Source organism: Tamandua tetradactyla, chromosome 3 (genome assembly GCF_023851605.1).
Source record: "Tamandua tetradactyla isolate mTamTet1 chromosome 3, mTamTet1.pri, whole genome shotgun sequence".
NCBI lineage: Eukaryota > Metazoa > Chordata > Mammalia > Pilosa > Myrmecophagidae > Tamandua > Tamandua tetradactyla.
In genome coordinates this window covers 105,328,606-105,349,930 of record NC_135329.1, presented here as the reverse complement: position 1 = coordinate 105,349,930, position 21,325 = coordinate 105,328,606, and the positions used below count along the sequence as shown (strand labels likewise).

The 21,325-nt window shown below is 35.1% G+C and overlaps 1 protein-coding gene across 1 annotated transcript in view; it reads right to left on the bottom strand.

Moving 5' to 3' along the window:
• Positions 1-21,325, bottom strand: part of UBXN4 (UBX domain protein 4) — a 96,740-nt gene that overhangs the window by 64,771 nt on the left and 10,644 nt on the right. The window contains exons 2-6 of the mRNA XM_077153671.1: positions 20,958-21,060; positions 18,342-18,370; positions 16,810-16,928; positions 15,975-16,152; positions 2,349-2,442 (exon numbers count right to left, since the gene is read on the bottom strand). Of these exons, the coding sequence (XP_077009786.1) occupies positions 2,349-2,442; positions 15,975-16,152; positions 16,810-16,928; positions 18,342-18,370; positions 20,958-21,060 (523 nt within the window). The remainder of the gene's footprint in view (positions 1-2,348; positions 2,443-15,974; positions 16,153-16,809; positions 16,929-18,341; positions 18,371-20,957; positions 21,061-21,325) is intronic.

The following is a 21,325-nucleotide window of genomic DNA, read 5'->3' as shown; positions in this document are numbered from 1 at the left end:
CAGGGGTGTGGATCTTCCTGGCAGCGTGGGACAGAAATCCCAGAATGAGCTGAGATTCAGCATCAAGGGATTGAGAAAAACTCTAGAATGAGCTGAAACCCAGCATCAAGGGACTGAGAAAATCTTCTCGACCAAAAGGGGTAAGAGTGAAATGAGACAAAGTATCAATGGCTGAGAGATTCCAAACAGAGTCCAGAGGCTATCCTGGAGGTTATTCTTATGCGTTAAGTAGATATCACCTTGTTATTCAAGATGTAATGAAGAGGCTGGAGGGAGCTGCCTGAAAATGTAGAGCTGTGTTCCTGTAGCCATGTTTCTTGATGATTGTATAATGATGTAGCTTTCACAATGTGACTGTGTGATTGTGAAAACCTTGTGTCTGATGCTCCTTTTATCTACTTTGTCAACAGATAAGAGGAACATATGGAATAAAAATAAATAATAGGGGGAACAAATGTTAAAATAGATTTAGTTTGAAATGCTAGTGATCAATGAAAGGGATAAGTAAGGGGTATGGCCCGTAAAAATTTTTTTTTTCTGTTTGTTATATTTTTCTGTTGTCTTTTTATTTCTTTTTCTGAATTGATGCTAATGTTCTGGGAAATGATCATGATGATGATATGCAACTATGCGATGATATTGTGAATTGCTGAGTGTATGTGTTGGGAATGTTTGTGTTTCTTGTAATTTTTTTTAATTAATAAAAAATTTTTAAAAAATTCAAGATATGTCTGAGACTAAAGCAAAAAAAATGTTTATTTGGTACAAAATTTATATTTTGACTAGTGCATTTCCTAATATAACTTACGTAGATAGCTTGGTTGAACAACCTTGGGTAGGACATGAGATTTTGTTGAGTTGTCCAGAGTGATGCCCCGATGAATCCCAGAGTGATTTGATCAGTGAGTGGGAAAGTATTTGCAAAGTCCCCTTTGGGGAATGGTGAGAATGGGGGAAAATCCAACCTCCCCAAGTTGAATTTGTGATATTTTCACAAGCAGTGTGGACAACCAAAGCTACAGGCTGAAGCCCCAGTCTTGGGACTTTACCCCACAAAGGAAAGGTCAAGTCTACTTAAAATTAGGCCTAAGCATCACCCCCAAGAGAACCTCTTTTGTTGCTCAGATGTGGCCTCTCTCTCCAGCCAACACAACAAGCAACTCACCACTCTCCCCGTCTACGTGGGTCATGACTCCCAAGGGTGTGGACCTTCCTGGCAACGTGGGACAGAAATCCTAGAATGAGCTGAGACTCAGCATCAAAGGATTGAGAAAATCTTCTCGACCAAAAAGGGGAAGAGTGAAATGAGACAAAGTGTCAATGGCTGAGAGATTCCAAACAGAGTTGAGAGGTTATCCTGGAGGTTATTCTTATGCATTAAGTAGATATCACCTTGTTATTCAAGATGTAATGAAGAGGTTGGAGGGAACTGCCTGAAAATGTAGAGCTGTGTTCCAGTAGTCATGTTTCTTGATGATGATTGTATGATGTAGCTTCACAATGTGACTGTGTGATTGTGAAAACCTTGTGTCTGATGAACCTTTTATCTACCTTGTCAACAGAGAAGAAGAACATATGGAGTAAAAATAATAGGGGGAACGAATGTTAAAATAAATTTAGTTTGAAATGCTAGTGATCAATGAAAGGGAGAGGTAAGGGGTATGGTATGTATAATTTTTTTTTCTGTTTTTATTTTCCTGTTTTTTTATTTCTTTTTCTGAATTGATGCAAATGTTCTAAGAAATGATTATGATGATAAATATGCAACTACGTGATGATGTTGTGAATTACTGATTATATATGTAGAAGGGAATGACCATATGTTAAGAATGTTTGTGTTTCTTGTAATATTTTTCTAAAAATTCAAAAATTAATTAAAAAAAGAAAATTACTGTCTCATTAAAAATACTAAACTACAAACAACAAAAACTCTCAAATTTGTATCTGATTATTAGACTAAATAATTTTTTTTAAATAACACAGTAGACATCCACTTATGAAGAATCCAGTACAGGTTCTGAAGGTTCAGTACAGACATAAAATTATCTAAAGTTCTTGCCATTTGAAGCCGATTACCCTATGTCACAGACAGACAGAAGAAGTGACAGAAATACACATTACCAAAATGTAGACTAACCAGATGTATAGTTGACTGATGACTTCACTCACAGATATAGAAAAGTCTAACTTTCCAGATGGTCATCTTTATGGATACAAATAAATTGATCAAGAGATCACAAATTTCAGCCCAGAATTCTGAAGCTTCAGTTGTAAACTTTTAGCTTTTATGCCAATTAATGCAATTTGTCTTTTTAAAAAAAATGCTGTTTAAAAAAATAAGAGCAAACCTTTCCACTCTGATGGTGAGGTCCTCTGCAGGTGTCTGAGGTGAACATCCACTAGGATCCTGAGGAGGAGCAGCACAGCCTGAACTTTCTCCTCCTTAATTATTAAATAACAAGAAATAAGAGAAGACTGCAATTAATGTGAAGCTTTAAAAGAAGTAAATCTTTTGAGTTACAACATTTATTAATAATCTTACTTAGTAAACATTACATATTTTCTCTTAGAATGGAAAAGAAATAAATGACTTCACTCACACATATAGAAAAGCCTAATTTCTAGACCATTATAAAATAATGTATATAAGTATATAAGGCAGTTATACAGTTGAGAGCCACCAAGATGATGGTCAGGGGTAAAAAATAAAGAATTATCAAATAACCTGGCAGAATGGGGAAGAGCAAAAATAGAATAAGCGTATGTGACCATGGGTAGGCTTCACTCTAGAGCAGTGCTGTTCAATATCGAGGCAGTCCAAAATGGTCACCACTAGTTATATCTGGCTTCTGAGCACCTGATACATGGCTAGTGCAGCTAAGGGAATGTGTTATTAATTCTATTTTATTTTCATTAACTTTAACCAAAATAGCCACATGTGGTTGTGGCTACAGTATTGAACAGTGCAGCTCCAGAAACCAAGTTTGATCCTGGTATGGTTCTATATTTCAGTTAAGCTGGCCCAACAGATCTGCTTAGGCAAACCATGTGACTCCTTAGAGAGGCTCTTTATATCCATACTAGTATTAAAGACTTCCTGAAGGATAGAATTTTGTCTAGAGGGCAGTTATGGTCTAGATTTTCCTTGATGTATGCCTAAAGCCAGTCATTTCCTTCCTTACCATTTATTATCAATTAGATTCTTCTTTACATTTACAATCTTTGGAAGAGCATGTAGTATGGAGCCACAAACCCTGGGTTCAAATCCTGGTTCTGTCACTTTGATAAATTACTTAAAATCTCTGTACCTCATCTGTAAAATGGGGATATTAACCTCATACAGTTATTGTGAGAATTATGAGTTAAAGTAAAGCGCTTACCCCAACTCTCCAAGTAAAATCACTACCCTTCCCCACCATGTGGGACATGATGTGCAGGGGTGTGAATCTCCCAGGGAATGTGGGACATCACGCTGAGTGATGATATAACTCCTCCTATTAGGGAGATGACATCGAGGGCTATCAGTGTTCCTGGCAACACGAGATATAACTCACTTGCTCTGAGACTGTGGGATCAACAATGCCTTCAAGACCAAAGAGGGAAAAGCAATGTAACAAACAAAATAAAGTATCACTGGCTAAGGAGTTTCAACAGACTCAAGAGGCTTTTCTGGATGCTACTCTTACGCAAGCTTCAGCTAAAAACTGCTAATTGCCATGGTTTGCCAAACCCCAACCAACATCATTTCTGTTAACCCTAAAGAATACCTAGGGCTCGACCTGACATTCTACAAAATTTGCCTGCACTACGTTTACTTTTCAGAAACTGAAAGCCTTCAGATGCTTCCTAGGCCAGATAAGTCCTGAAACCCAAACGGGCCACTCTCTCCAAGAACATCAACCAGTTCCATCCCACTACCCTATATCGTCAACGCCCCTTTTCACATGAAAAAAATGACAATGGGCATAACCCAAATATCCCTAAAGATTGGGAGAAGGATCAAAGGAGAAGGAAGAGTTATAACAGAGGAGTTAAGATTTAGCAAAGAAGTATGACTACTGAATCATGACATTGATTATATCTTTTTAGTCTCCAGTGTCTTAGAGCAGCTAGAAGGAAATACCTGAAGTTGTGGAACTGCAACCCATACCAAACTCTGAAATCTGTTCTATAATAACTTGTCAAATTGTACTTGGAAATTTAGTGCTTTTTTGTATACTTCACAATAAACAAAAAAGTAAAGCACTTAAAACTTTACAAAGACTAGCACAGCGTAAGTTATTTATAGTTACTATACTAGGCGAAATAATTAGTATTACTTAGGCTTTATTATAACATTGTTATTCTTAATTCTCTCCTGTAGTGATTGAGGAATTTTAGACCTATCATTTAAAAAATATTTTAAAATCTTAAAAATATTAAAAACTACATAAAGAGACAAAAATGAATGACTGTGAAAAAAAGCAAAGAATAACCAAAAAGTGTCATTAAATCTAAGATGATGAACAAAGTATGAGTACGTCAACTTCTTAGGTAGCTGGTATTACATTCAAAGTGACTGAATTATACCATATCTATTTGGATTCTACCATCTTCCAATGACTTTTAAAGCTTCAAAGAACAGAAAAGAAATAATGAGATGATATCTAAGCTGCAAAACAGCAGAGCTGAAAACATCTAATAGCCTTAAATATAGGCACTAAGCTATATATATATAACTAGCTCCCAAATACTGGATCATGAAAGAATTTGAAGATCATAAAATCATAGTTGATGTCTTTGAGTAATCATAAGAAATGGCCAATATTTCCCAAATTTAAGGGAAGAGGGAAAAAAGTTGGGAATCTAAGAAATCCATCACTTTAAGCAACAATAAAATTGTAAAACAAATTAAATAAGAGAAATGCTATCTAAAGTGTACTGAAGCTGTCACACCACCATATGAGAGTTGATGGGCACATCCTTATCCAACTCTTCATTCAGTGATGTTATCTAAGTGGCTTTAAAACAGCCGTAGCAGGAATATGTATACCTTAGAAATTAGCAAATGCTACAAAAAGGGCATTCTTTTTCTTAGAGAGCCTGTCAAACATTTACCAGCATACCAATGAAATCAACCTTGAATAAGAAGGTTGGCACTTCTTATTCACCACTGGCACACCACTGGCACCCAGCATGTGTTCAATAAGAAATTAACTACCTTTCTTTAATAAATAAAATGAAAGGAAATAGGGAATATCTTGAGGCAAATGAAAGTGAAAACACAAAATACCAAAATTCTCAGGATGTAGCAAAGGCAGTGCTCAATGGGAAATGCAAAATTTTAAATACTTCTATATAAGAGAAGCAAAATCTCAAATCAAAAACTTAACCTCAGATATGGGCCAAGATGGCGGCTTAGCAAGGAATGGGATTTAGTTCAACCTCCAGAGCAGCTAATAAATAGTCAGGAACAACACAGAACAACTGCTGGGGCCACATCAGCGACCAGACACAGAGTGCACACCAGTCTGGACCGGCTGTGAACCCACCCAGAACCGTGAATTCTACAAGCCACAGAGCCCAAGCTCCTTCCCCACAGGCTGCTTCCCAGACGGGAAAGGAAAGAGATTTTACTAGCTGCAGGGGAGGAATGCAACCAAACTCCAACTGCAGAATTAATTAACAAATTCTGACTTCTTAAAATAGGCCCCCAGCTCAGGTGAACCTCCAGTAAAAGCAGAAGTGGCTGGTTTTTACCCTGGCAGAGAGGGCGTAGGGCTGACGGAAGAAAAAAAAAACATAGGTTTTTTTTGGACTTGAAAAGCTCTGGGCCCTGAAGGAAAGTAGGGGGCACATAAGACTGGGAAATACACAGACAACGTACCAACTTAAGCTCATGATTGGCAAACCCGAGGAATGGGGGTCCTGCCCTGAAAAGGATTTTTCTCTTTTGTTTTGGCGGCTGTGTTTCTATGCCTTGACTGCTCTTTAGATGCAGCTGCAAGGCTTCTCGGGCTCCACTGTCCCAGGCATAGGCTTAATTAAGCTTGTTTGAATGTTTGTCTGGTGCCTGTGCCTTCCCCAGGAGAGGGGTGGGGGCCAGCTCATGTGGAATCCCTCCCTCAAGAAGTTCACATTCAAAGGTCTGGAAAACTAAAGCAATTAAAACCAGATTACAACCTCTCCTCTGTCTCCAGCACGTCCCCAGCAGGGAGAGTCTGCTGAAGTAAAAGGTACCACATCACCTTATGCTGGTGGGATCTGTAGGTAGACAAGCACCACATACTAAGCAGGATAGGAAAAACGGAAAGCCCAGGGGTTTCACAGGAAAGCCTTTCAATCTGCTGGGTCTCACCCTCAGGGAAAACTGACGCATATAACTCTTTCCTCCAACAGGAGGACAGTCTGGTCTGGGAAAATCTGGCTCCTTAGAAGACCCTCCTAAGCAGACCCTCCTAAGGGTGGAAAAGAAAGGCACCATACAGGCAGTGCAAGAAAAAAGAAAACAAGAACTGAAAAATTCTCCTCTGTTAAACAAAATCTAAACCAGTGGTCCAGAATAAGCTGAACAGAACATCAAAAAACAGACAGACAACAAAATCATCCAGCAAGAAAATCCTAGGTAAAAAAGTGAAAACAATCTCTAGAACAAACTAATTAAGATAATTAAATGCCTAGACACCAACAAAAAATAACAAATCACACTAGGGAAACTGAAGATATAGCCCTGTCAAAGGAATAAGCCAACAATTCAAATGAGATACAGGAGTTGAAACAATTAATTCAGAATGTTCGAACAGACATGGAAAACCTCATCAAAGATCAAATCAGTGAATTGAGGGAGGATATAAAAACGGCAAGTAATGAACAAAAAAGAAGTAATCGAAAGTCTGAAAAAACAAATTACAGAATTTATTGGAATGAAAGGCACAGTAAAAGAGACATAAAAACAATGGACTATGTCCGATTTCAAGAGGAAGAAGACAGCATTACAGAACTGGAGGATGGGACATCTGAAATTTGACAAGCAAAGAAAATATAGAGAAAAGAACAGAAAAATGTGAGCAGGGACTCAGGGAATTGAATGAAAACATAACGTGCATGAATATATGTGAACTGGAGGATGGAACATCTGAAATTCAACAAGAAACAGAAACTATAGGAAAAAAAATGGAAAAATATGAGCAGGGACTCAGGGAATTGAATGACAATATGAAGCAGACAAATACACGTGTTGTGGGTGTCCCAGAAGGAGAAGAGAAGGGAAAAGGCGGAAAAAAACTAACGGAGGAAATTATCACTGAAAACTTCCCAATTCTTATGAAAGACTTAAAATTACAGATCCAAGAAATGCAGCATACCCCAAACAGAAAAGATCCAAAAAGATGTACTCCAAGACGCTTACTAATCAGAATGTCCAATGTCAAAGAGAAAGAGAGAATCTTAAGAGAAAAGCAATCCATCACATATAAGGGAAGACCAATAAGACAATGCGGAGAGTTCTCAGCAGAAACCATGGAGGTTAGAAGACAGTGAGATGACATATTTAAATTGCTAAAACAGAAAAACTGCCAATAAGAATTCTATATCCAACAAAAATTGTCCTTCAAAAATGAGGGAGAAATGAAAACATTTTCAGACAAAAAAATCACTGAGAGAATTTGTGACTAAGAGACGGCTCTGTAAGAAATACTAAAGGGAGCACTAGAGACAGATAGGAAAAGAGAGCAGAAGGAGCTGTGGAGAAGAATGTAGAAATAAAGACTATGAGCAAAGGTAAAAGAAGGAAAATTAGTTATGACATCAAAAATTCAAAAGGCAAAATGGTAGAAGTACTGCCCACACAGTCATAACACTAAATGTTAAAGGATTAAACTCCGCAGCCAAAAGACATCGACTGGCAGAATGGATTAAAAAACAGGACCCATCTATATGCTGTCTATAGGAAACGCATCTAAGACCCACAGATAAACACAGGTTGAAAGTGAAAGGTAGGTAAAAGATACTCCATACAAATAACAATCAGAAAAGAGCAGGAATAGCTATACTAACATTCAACAAATTAGACTTCAAATGCAAAACAGTTAAAACAGACAAAGGTGGACACTACGTATTAATAAAAGGAACAATTCAACAAGAAGACATAACAATCATGCATATTTATGCACTGAGCCAGAATGCTCCAAAATACATGAAGCAAACACTGAAAACAGAAATAGACACATATATTATAAGTCAGAGACTTCAAATCCCCACTCTCATCAATGGACAGAACATTTAGACAGAATATCAATAAATAAACAGAGAACTGGAATAATACAATAAATGAGCTAGACTTAACAGACATTTATAAAACATTACACCCCACAACAGCACGATACTCCTTTTTCTCAAGTGCTCGTGGATCATTCCCAAGGATAGACCCTATGCTGGGTCACAAAGCAAGTCTCAATAAATTTTAAAAAGATTTAAATCATGAAAAACACTTTCTCAGATCATAAAGGAGTGAAGCAGGAAATCAATAATAGGCAGAGTGCCAGAAAATTCACAAATACATGGAGGCTCAACAACATACTCATAAACAACCAGTGGGTCAAGGAAGAAATTACAAGAGAAATTAGTAAATACCTCGAGGCAAAAGAAAATGAAAACACAATGAATCAAAATTTATGGGATGCAGCAAAGGCAATGCTAAGAGGGAAATTTATTGCCATAAATGCCTATATCAAAAAAAGAAGAAAGAGCAAAAATTGAGGAATTAACTGCCCACTTGGAAAACTACAGAAAGAATAGCAAATTAACCCCAAAGCAAGCAAAAGGAAAGAAATAATGAATTTTAGAGCAGAAATAAATTTAACTGAGAACATGAAAACAATAGAGAAATATCAACAAAATCAGAAGTTGGTTCTATGAGAAAATCAATAAGATTGATGGACCTTTAGCGAGGTTGACAAAAAGAAGAGAGAATATGCAAATAAATAAAACCAGATATGAAAGAGGAGACATAACCACTGACCCCACAGAAATAAAGGAAGTAATGACAGGATACTATGAACAACTTTATGCTGATAAATTAGACAATGTAGATGAAATGGACGACTTTCTAGAAAGGCATGAACAACCAACACTGACTCGAGAAGAAATAGATGACCTCAACAAACCAATCACAAGAAAAGAAATTGAATCAGTCATTAAGAAGTTCCCAAAAAAGAAAAGTCCAGGAACAGGTGGCTTCACATGTAAATTTTACCAAGCATCCAGAAAGAATTAGTACCAATCTTGCTCAAACTCTTCTAAAACAGTTGAAGGGGAGGGATAACTACCTAACTCATTCTACAAAGCAAGCATCACCCTCATACCAAAGTCAGACAAAAATATTACAAAAAAAAAACTACAGACCAATCTCTCTTATGAATATAGATGCAAAAACCCTCAACAAAATTCTTGCAAATCGAATCCAACAGCATATTAAAAGAATTATACACCATGACCAAGTAAGACTCATCCCAGGTATGCAAGGATGGTTAAACATAAGAAAATCAATTAATATAATACACCATATCAACAAAAAGAGGCAGAACAACCACACGATCATCTCGATTGATGCAGAGAAAGCATTTGACAAAATTCAACATCCTTTCTTGCTGAAAACACTTCAATGGATAGGAATAGAAGGCAACATCCTGAACATGATAAAGGGAATATGTGAAAAAGTTAACATTATGCTCAATGGGGAAAAACTGAAAACTTTCCCCCTAAGATCAGGAACAAAACAAGGATGTCCACTATCACCACCGTTTTTCAACACTGTGTTGGAAGTTCTAGCCAGAGCAATTAGACAAGAAAAAGAAATACAAGGCATCAAAATTGGAAAGGAAGAAGGAAAACACTCACCGTTTGCAGATGATATGATACTATATGTTGAAAACCCCAAAAAATCCACAGCAAAACTACTATAGCTAATAAATGAGTACAGCAAAGTGGCGGGTTACAAGATCAACACTTTAAAAATATGTAGTGTTTCTATACACTAGCAATGAACAATCTGAGGGTGAAATCATGAAAAAAATTCTGTTTACAATTGCAACCAAAAGAATAAAATATTTAGGAATAAACTTCACTAAAGAGACAAAAGACATATACAGAGAAAACTTTAAGAAATTGTTAAAAGAAATCACAGAAGATCTAAATAAAAGGAATGGCACACTATGTTCACGGCTTAGAAGACTAAATACAGTTAATGGTCAATTCTACCTAAATTGATTTACAGATTCAATGTTATACCAATTAAAATCCCAAAAACTTACTTTTCAAAATAGAAAAACCAATGACCAAATTTATCTGGAATGGGAGAATGTCCCAAATAGCTAAAAGTATCCTGGGAAAGAAAAATGAAGTTGGAGGCTTCAAGCTACCTGACTTTAAGGCGTACTATGAAGCTACAGTGGTCAAAACAGTATGGTACTGGCATAAAGATAGATATACTTTGGAATAGAATAGAGTGTTCAGATATAGACCCTCTCATCTACGGACAACTGATCTTTGATAAGGCAGTCAAACCAACTCACCTGGGACAGAACTCTTCAATAAATGGTGCCTAGAGAAATGGATATCCACATGCAAAAGAATGAAAGAGAATCCATATCTCACACCCTATAAAAAAATTAACGCAAAATGATCAAAGACCTAAACATTAGATCTAAGACCATAAAACTGTTAGAAGAAAATGCAGGGAAATATCTTATCAATCTTTTAATAGGAGGTGGTTTCCTAGACCTTACACCCAAAGCATGAGCACTGAAAAAATAAATAAATGGGAACTCCTCAAAATTCAACACTTTCGTACATCAAAGACCTTTGTCAAGAAAGAAAAAAGAGGGTGGGCCACGGTGGCTCAGCAGGTAAGAGGGCTTGCCTGCCATGCCCAAGGACCCGGGTTCAATTCCCGGTGCCTGCCCATGTAAAAAAAAAATAAAATAAAAAAGAAAGAAAAAAGACAGTCTACACAATGGGAGACAATATTTGGAAATGATATATCAGATAAAGGTCTAGTATTGTGAATGTATAAACAGTGTTCAACTCAACAAGAAAAAGACAATCCAATTACAAAATGGGCAAAAGACATGAACAGACACATCTCAGAAGAGGAAATACAAATGGCCAAATGGCAAATGAAAAGATGCTCAACTTCCCTGGTTATTAGGGAAATGCAAATCAAAACCACAATGAGATATCATCTCTCACCCAACAGAATGGCCATTATCAATAAAACAGAAAACAACAAGCGCTGGAGAGGATATGGAGAAAGAGGCACATTTATCCACTGTTGGTGGGAATGTCATGGTACAACCACTGTGGAAGGCAGTGTGGCGTTTCCTCAGGAAGCTAAGTATAGAACTGCTATATGATCCGGCAATACCATTGTTAGGCATCTAATCAGAGCACAGGCGGGCAAGAACACAAACAGACATCTGCACACCATGAAAACAGCCAAAATGTCCATCAACACATGAGTGGCTAAGCAAGCTGTGGCATATACATACGATGGAATATTATGCAGCTGTAAAGCAGAATAAAGTTATGAAGCATGTAATAACATGGATAGACCTTAAGGATATTATGTTGAGTGAGATTAGCCAAAAACAAAAGGACAAATACTGTATGGTCTCACTGATATGAACTGACATTAGTGAACGAACTTGGAGAATTTCAGTTGGTAACAGAGACCATTAGGAGATAGAAATATGGTAGATATTGGGAAATTGGAGCAAAAGGGATACAGATTATGTAACAGACTGATAGTAAAAACTCAGAAATGGATAACACAATACTATCTAACTGTAATACAATAATGTTATAACACTGAATGAAGTTGAATGTGAGAATGATAGAGGGAGGAGGCCTGGGGGCACAAATGAAATGAGAAAGAAACATAGACAATAAAGACAGAGATGGTACAATTTAGGAATGCCTAGAGTGTATAATGATAGTGACTAAATGTGCAAATTTTAAAATGTTTCTGCATGAGGAAGAACAAAGGAATGTCAATAATGCAGGGTGTTGAAAATAGATGTTGAAATAGAAAATAGATGGTAATCAATATTATAAAACTAACGTGTGAGACTAAAGCAAAAAATGTTTATTTGGTACAAAATTATTATTTTGACTAGTGTATTTCCTAATATAACTTATGTGGACAGTTTAATTGAACACCATAAGTACATGGAACCTTGAGTAGGGCATGCAATTTTGTAGGTTTGTCCAGAGTGATGCCTCAATAAATCCCAGGAGGATTTGAACAGTGAATAAAAAAGTATTTGCAAAGTCACCTTGGAGGAATGGTTGAGAAAGGGGGAAAATTCAACTTCCCAAGTAGAGAATTCTTGATATTCTCACAAGTATTGAGGAAAACGAAAGCAATAGGCTGAGCGCCCAATCTTGTGGTTTGTTCATAGGAACTTAACCCCACAAAGGATAGGCTAAGCCTACTTAAAATTAGGCCTAACAACGTGGGACAGAAATCCTAGAATGAGCTGAGACTCACCATCAAGGGATTGAGAAAACCTTCTCAACCATAAGAGGGAAGAGTGAAATGAGACAAAATAAAGTGTCAATGGCTGAGAGATTCCAAACAGAGTCGAGAGGTTATCCTGAAGGTTATTCTTTACGCATTAAACAGATATCACCTTTTTAGTTAAGGTGTAACAGAAGTAGATGCTGGAGGGAACTGCCTGAAAATGTAGAGATTTGTTCTAGTAGCCATGTTTCTTGAAGATGATTGCATAATGATATACCTTTCGCAATGTGACTGTGTGATTGTGAAAACCTTGTGTCTGATGCTCCTTTTATCTACCTAATCAACAAACAAGTAAAACACATGGAATAAAAATAAATAATAGGGGGAACAAATGTTAAAATAAATTTAGATTGAAATGCTAGTGATCAATGAAAGGGAGAGGTAAGGGGTACGGTATGTACGAATTTTTTTCTGTTTTCTTTTTATTTCTTTTTCTGAATTGATGCAAATGTTCTAAGAAATGATCATGATGATGAATACACAACTATGTGATGATACTGTGAATTACTGATTATATATGTAGAACAGAATGATTGTAAGTCAAGAATGTTTGTATTTGTTCTATTTTTGTTAAAAATTAACAAAAAAAATTAGGCCTAAGAGTCACATCCAAGAGAACCTCTTCTGTTGCTCAGATATGGCCTCTCTCCCTCACCAATACAACAAGCAAACTCACTGCCCTCCTCCTCTCTATGTGGGATATGAGTACCAGGGATGTAGACCTTCCTGGCAACGTGGGACAGAAATCCTAAGGTGAGTTGGGACTCAGCACCAAAGGACTGAGAAAACCTTCTCAACCGAAAGAGGGAAGAGAGAAATGAGACAGAATAAAGTGTCGATGGCTGAGAGATTTCAAGCAGAGTCAAGAGATTATCCTGGAGGTTATTCTTACGCATTAAACAGATATCACCTTTTTGGTTAAGGTGTAGCAGAGATAAATGCTGGAGGGAACTACCTGAAAATGTAGAGCTGTGTTTCAGTAGCCATGTTTCTTGAAGATGATTGTATAATGATACAGCTTTCACAGTGTGACTGTATAATTGTGAAAACCTTGTGCCTGATGCTTCTTTTATCTATCTTATGGACAGATGAGTAAAACATATGGAATAAAAATAAATAAATAATAGGGGGAACATATGTTAAAATAAATTTAGTAGATTTAAATGCTAGTGATCAATGATAGGGAGGGATAAGGGGTATGGTATGTATGAATTTTTTCTGTTTTCATTTCTTTTTCTAAATTGATGCAAATGTTCTAAGAAACGATCATGATGATGACGAATACACAACTATGTGATGAAAAAAATGTTCATATCGTGTGTTGATTGGTTTTAATAAAAATTAAAAAAAAAACAAAAAACAACCTAACCTCACACCCAGAAGAACAAGAAAAAGATGAGCAAATTTTCAGAGTATAGAAGTTATCCTGGAGGTTATTCTTACACATTATATAGACATCCCTTTTTAGTTCATGGTATTTTGGGAGTGGCGGTAACTGATTCTTGAAGATGATTGTATAATGATATAGCTTTTACAAATGTGACTGTGATTGTGAAAACCTTGTGTCTGATGCTCCTTTTATCTAGGGTATGGGCAGATGAGTTTAAAAAATGGATAAAAATAAATAAATAATGAGGGGACAAGGGGTAAAATAAATTGGGTAGATTGAAATACTAGTGGTTAATGAGAGGGACGGGTAAGAGGTATGGAATGTATGAGTTTCTTCTTCTTACTTTCTATTTCTTTTTCTGGAGTGATGCAAATGTCCTGAAAATGATCATGGTGATGAATATATAACTACATGACGATATTATAAGCCACTGACTGTAGACCATGTATGGACTGTACATGTGTGAAGATTTCTCAATAAAAATATTAAAAATAAATGAGATAAAAATTAAAAATTCACTGGATGGGCTCATCTTCAAAAAGGAGATGAAACAGAAAAGAGTCAGTGAACTTGTAGAGCAACAGAATTATCCAATCTGAAGGAGGGGGGATAGGATTGAGAAAAAAAAAATGACGACAGTCTCAGGAATGCGCATGACTGATATAAATGTATATATTAATTCCAGCAAGATAGGAGAAAGCAGGACAGAAAAATATTTGAAGAAATACATTTACATTAAGCACATGTTTACAGATTCTCAGCAAACCCCCAAAAGGATAAATATGAATAAAACATATCTAGGTATATCATGGTCAAATTGTTGAAAACCAAAGACAGAGAAAATCCTGAAGGAGAAAACACTTCCATGTTAAAAACAATTTGAATAAACTCTGATGACAAGAAGACAGTAAACAACATCTTTATAAAGAGTTGAAGGAATAAATTAACTGGCAGCCCAAAATTTTATATCCTGCAAAAATAATGACGATAAGGCAAAGACATTTTCAGGTGAAAGAAAACAGGATTCTTCTGCCAACAGAGTTATAAAACAAGAAATACTAAAGGAAAATTTTCAGGCTAAAGGAAAATGATACCAGAGGAAATATATCTTCTGGAAGGAATGAAGAATTAGGAAATGATAAATATACAGGTGAATGTAAAAGATAATTATTCTGTTGGAGAGCTAAATGGACTACCACAATATAGTCCCTCAATACTACAGGGATCCAGAATTTGAATAATCTGAAGAGGTAAAATCTGAAAAGTATACTACTGAGAGGGAATCTGACAGCTGTTCTTCAAATACTCAAAGACTTGTCATGGGTAACCCCAGAAAACTGCATTCGAACCAACAGGAATTTACAGAGCACACAAACTGATCCCAATAGAAGATAACCTGTTTTCCATCATTATTCAGAGACTTGATGATTACTTGTCGTGGATGCTGGATGACCTTAACTTCTTGATTTTATGTAACCCTATGTTGCTTAATACAAAACAACATTATACCAAATATCTCTAACCACGATATCTAATATTCAGAATAATGTTTCTCTTTTATCTTTTAAAATATCCCCTTTGCAAGTACACCTATTTATAAATGTTCTAGTTCATATATTAAAAAACTAAAAATTTTACTTTTTAAAAAATGCAAATACTATTCCCTTAATTGTGTACTGCATTTTATAGTTTATAAAAACAATTTGAAATAGATTAGTTTAAAATCCCCTGAGATAGGTTGGGGAGAGATTTGTAAAACTCTTAGGTGTAAATATGATTTTCTCTGCACAGAAGCAGAAATCATAGATCAAGTGTTTTGGACTGCTGACCATATGGGATTGAATTTATCCTTTCCTGCCATGAAATGATACATAGATATATTTAAGACAACCCCTAAAATTAAATGAATCTGAAGAAAAATCAGCCAATACGTTTATTTTTAAAACTATTAATCCACAGCCTCTACTTTAAAGTGAAGTGAAGGAGTCTTTCTATTGTACCCAAGAGGGTACATTCAAAATTTACCTGCTGCAGTATCTGACTTTGTATCAGGAGAAGAGGGCAGTCTCTCACAAAGCTCTGTATTTTTGGACTGAGTGTTGTCACAAGTGTTGCTATGTTCAAACGAGGTGGGTAGAGTAGAGACAGAACTTTCTGACTGGTTCTCATGTGCAGCTGATACTTCACCTTTCAATGAATGCATCTAGGAAGAAAACAAATTGGAATTTAATTAACAGAGAAGATCTAAATTTGCCATGGTAGAATGAGATCAAAATATGAGTTAAAGCAATTTATATTCTATAGGAGGAAGAAATGCTAAACTCCAAGTGGATGAATCTAAACTATAACAATCACATTATGGAATTAAACTAAGCTGGTGAGAGCATAAAAAGAAGATTCTTAAAGCATACTGTTGACTTTCCTTCAAATTAGAATTGAAAGAAAAAAGTCACAATCTATATTAGTTATTTGCCCACGGAGATCCACTTCTTTTCAAAAGACGTCAAGAGGACACAACTGAGCAATTACTGAGTGTAGGGTCCTTAAAATATGCCAAGCAAAATACCATTAGGGCCACAATGTGACAGCAATTCTCCCATGCAAAACAATGATGATGTACATTATGTGACTGGCAATGAGGGAAGACAAGAGAAGAAAGAATAAGCCAACACTTAAGTTTTATGTAAAGGCACCTCTAGCCTCATAACGCTGTTTTCAAAATCAGTCCAATTACCTTAAAAGTTTAATGACATTGGCAGGTTCCTGAATTACAGAAGGGCTCAATAAATATTCCAATATCAAATTCCTGACATACCGTTTTTTCATGTTTATGCAAAGAACAGTTTCTGTTCCTTCTCACCTGCTGGACTTTGTGAATTCTGGTAACAAGTTCATCTGCAGAAATACTTCCTGCTATTACTTCCAAGGGAATTCCATTGTCTCCAATAAAGAAACTGGATGGAACACACACTACAGGATCTGTACAGTTTAATTAAGTCTAACAATTCATATGAAATAAGGGGACAAATTTATGAAACAATACTGATAACAAAGCAAAACAAATTATGTCTGTAAACTTCATGTTTATGAAATAATTTCACCAAGAAACAGAATTACCATAAGACCTAGAAGGGACTCAAACAGTATACCAATGATCATTGCAGCATTATTCATGACAGCAAAAAGGTAAATGCAACCCAAGCATCCATCAATGGATGAGGAGATTTAAAAAATGCAGTATAAAATTCTGAAATTTGTTCTACAACTAATTGTTCTGATGAGTTTTGAAATTTGTTTTTATATATGCTATTTTTGAAATACAAAAATGTTGATTGTAATGATAAATGTACAGCTATGATGACATGAATCACTGACTGTACACTTTGGATGTTTACATGGTATGTGAATATATAATACATATTAAAAAAAAAAATCCTAAAAGAGCAACAACAAGTGAATTGCTAAATAAAGAATAGTACATTCATGTAATACTAGTACCTAGTTGTTAAAACTTGTGCTTTCAGAAAATCTGTGGAATATAGGATATGCTCACAATAACCATCAAGAAAGGGGTATAAAATGATACGCAGTTAGAGGCAAATTTTTTAAATATACAAAAAAATACGTATAGTCATATATCTATGAATAAAGTATTAGATTAAAATTCAAAAACTGCGGTATATAAATAAACAGCATATTCCATTAGAAGGAATGCAGTTCTGATATATACTACAAAATGGATGAACCCTGAAAACATCATATTGAGTGAAGTAGGCCAGAAACAAAAGGACAAATATCATACAATTTCATTTACATGAAATAACCAGAACATGCAAATTCATAGAGACAGAAATTAGATTATAGGTTATGAGGGGGGCGGGATTGGAAATTAATCCTTAATGGGTAGAATTTCTGTTTGAGGTGATGGCAAGAATTTTGCAATGGATAGTAGGGATGATAGCGCAAATTATGACTATAATTAATACCATTAAATTATATACTTGAAAGTGGTTAAAATGGAAAATTCTACATTGAATATGCATTATATTTAAAGGATAAAAAAAGAGAATTTCAACTATTGTCTCATTAAGGTCTATATACGTGAAATGATTTATGATTTATTTCATGCCTCGTGAAACTAGTTGCCTCTTGCCATTGTTACTTCCAACAATCTATGTGAACTGCTCCATATTGCTTTTCAGATATTCACAATAAAATACTCGATCTCAAAGGACACTAGTAACATAGAGAGTTTCCACAATAAGAATACATGGTTCTGTAAAAACAAAACAAAATACAAAAGAATAATATGTAAATTTCATGAATTCATCAAAAGAAAGATAAATCCTCTTCCTGAATAAATTTAAAACTGGTTCTTCATTGAAAGGATACAGATTTGTGAAAATTGTAGGCAGGCTTCACTGTAAAACAAAATCAAACAGAAAAAAAGGAGATGAATATAATTGTTTCCCAAATGCTGAGCTGTTTTTATAAAAACTTACTGTACCAATCAAAAATTATTTCTCAGAAATTACCTATTTCTTTCACAATCCTGAGAAAAACATAACTCTTATTTCACAAGACTGTTTTTAGTTTGTTCTTTGTTTGTTTATTTTTGGCATGTGCGGGCTCCGGGAATTGAACCTGGGTCTCCGGCATGGCAGGCGAGAATTAGTTCGTTCATTTTATAATTTTCAGATTAAAGAATTACCTGGTTTTGCAACCCACAAACTAGTGGCTGGACCTGGTTGCTATATTTCCAGAATTAATGTCTGCCATGTTGTTTCTCCAGCAGCAATTAGGTATACCAGAATACAATATATTCACCTATTATAAGACGATTTCAATTCCTATGACCTACTTGTATATGTGATGACATAATATTTTCATAACAAAGGTTTGAAACAACCTAAATATCTTCCAACAAAAAAAAAGTATGCAACCATGGAAAAGAAAAGGGGAGAGAAAAATGTGTCAAAATGCTACCATTTTGAATTCTCGCCTGCCATGTAAGAGACTCAGGTTCAATTCCCAGTCCATGTACCTACCACCCCCAAAAAAGCTACCACTTTTGTAAAAATGGAGAGGAAAACAAATATAAATATGTTTTCCTGATTATCTGAATAAATATCTCTAGAAGGATACAGAAGAAACTAGTGACACTGGTTGGCTCCAGAAAAGTAAAGTGAATGGTTAGGGACAGCAATGGGAGAGAGAGTTTACATTGTAAAACAAATAAGAGACATTAATCAACATGGATGAATAATTCCAGTAATCAAATTAATGCTTCCAAGAACTAAAATTTTTCCTTTTTTTTCTGAATACAAAGAATGATTATTGTAAAACGTTTGAAAACATAGGAAAGCATAAAGAAAAAAATCACCTAGAATCCTATCCTTAGAAATAACCATCATAAACCTTTGATGCATTTCCTATCAGTATATTTTCAAAGCATGCTGTCTCCATATATAAACAAATAAATAAAATATCCCCAGAACATTATGCATTTTTGTTATTATTGTACAATAAAGTAAAATTTTCTTTTCATAATTTAAATGACACAGTTGATTCTATTAGGAGGTAGTCCTAATAGAATGAAATATCAGCCATCATTATATAAAGTATCCATGCATCTGGTAATGAAAAATCTGTTTTAAAATGGTAAGTAAATCAGCCTGTATATAATCACAAAAATTCTGACATTCTCATTTCTTTCACATTCCCAATAAACCCATATATTCCTCCTGTCATTCTTGACCCTAAAAGGTATTTCTGGAAGATGATGGACAATATAAATAAAATATGATATACATTAAAATATCTATTTTAAAACACACTATTACATTTCAGTAAATGTAAAATTCAGTAACTAAAAATTGTTACGATGCAGGCTGAACTATGATGTGTTTTATGACCTTTTTGTTTTATGGAAAATCTTTAAATAAAAAAGTGTTCAAATCTATAGGTAAATTTCTAAACAATTTTTATCTTGAGAGCAATTTGGTAATATTTTGCAATTGCTAATGAATTAATGTCTATAGATACTGATCACTGACAGATGATATTATCATAAAAAAGAGACCAGAAAATATCATGTGCCTTCTAATGGAGCATGCCACCACCAATAAAGTAATCTTGATTAAAAAAATTAAGCCTGAATCTGATCAAGTCTCAAGATCTAATTTATAGGAAACAGAGGAACAATTAAATGACAACAACAAGGATGCAATGAACAAAATCCAGACTGTAGAAAACTATAAAACAAATGACGTATTTTCTTTAAAATCACTTCAAGGAAAAAAGACAGGGAGACAAGGCAACAAATTAAGAGAAATCAATCATAATCAGGACCTTGTTGGACCTCGACTCTAACATACTGAGACATACTGAAATATTGATAAATGAAATGATATGATACCTGGGATTTGTTTCAAACTTATATGGAATGAGTTGAACTTGATGGGGAAACAGATAAAACAAGACTGGCCATGTGTTGATGATTACTGAAGCTAGGGGACAACAAGGGGTCATTTATAACATTCAACTGCTTTTGTATATGTTTGAAATTTTCCATAATAAATAGTTTAAAAAGTGGGGAGAGGGATAGGAGAACAAAACAGGTTTGTGGATATCAAGTACTGTGAGGAACCTAGAAACCTCCTGATTTCCAAAAATAACATCCAAAACAGTAAGTGGTCAACTTTTCAAAGATACTTAATATATAATTTACAGCTATTTCCAAATTCTTAAGAGGTGGGGATCACATTTCTTCTTTCATCCTGGTAAATGTCACAAAGCTACTTAATAGCTAGACTTTTTTTTTTTTTTAGGAGACTTGACTTTTTTTTTTCCCCCAAGATAATGAATTTGGAAACAGCACTCATTATTTAAGTCCCCAACATGCTGTAGACCTTCAAAAAATCTAAGAGTCCAAGAGTATCACTATAAATCACAATCAAAGACCATGATCATGTCAAAAATTCAACAACTATTAAAACATAAGCAAACCTTTTGGTATCGATTCTAATAGCAACAAAACTGTGTGCAGATGCTTCTGTCACTTTCTCATCTTCCCAACTTGCAGCCATCTGCGTAGACTGCTCATCATCACCTGTAAAATATTTCAACAATTCTTAATTACATAAAGCCAATATTTGCTGACTACAAATTGTATTCCCTGGAAATCTGGAACTTCAAGATTAAATATAATCTCACAAATAACGTTTTCTACCAAATTTGAAAACTGAGTTTTTCAGTACATTGAAGAGTGAATACGTTGTTGACATGAGAGCAATGAAAAATAAAACTCTATTTGGAGTAATCAAAATATTTTCTATAAGACTTCAAATTGCGATGCAAATAGCATCACAAAATAA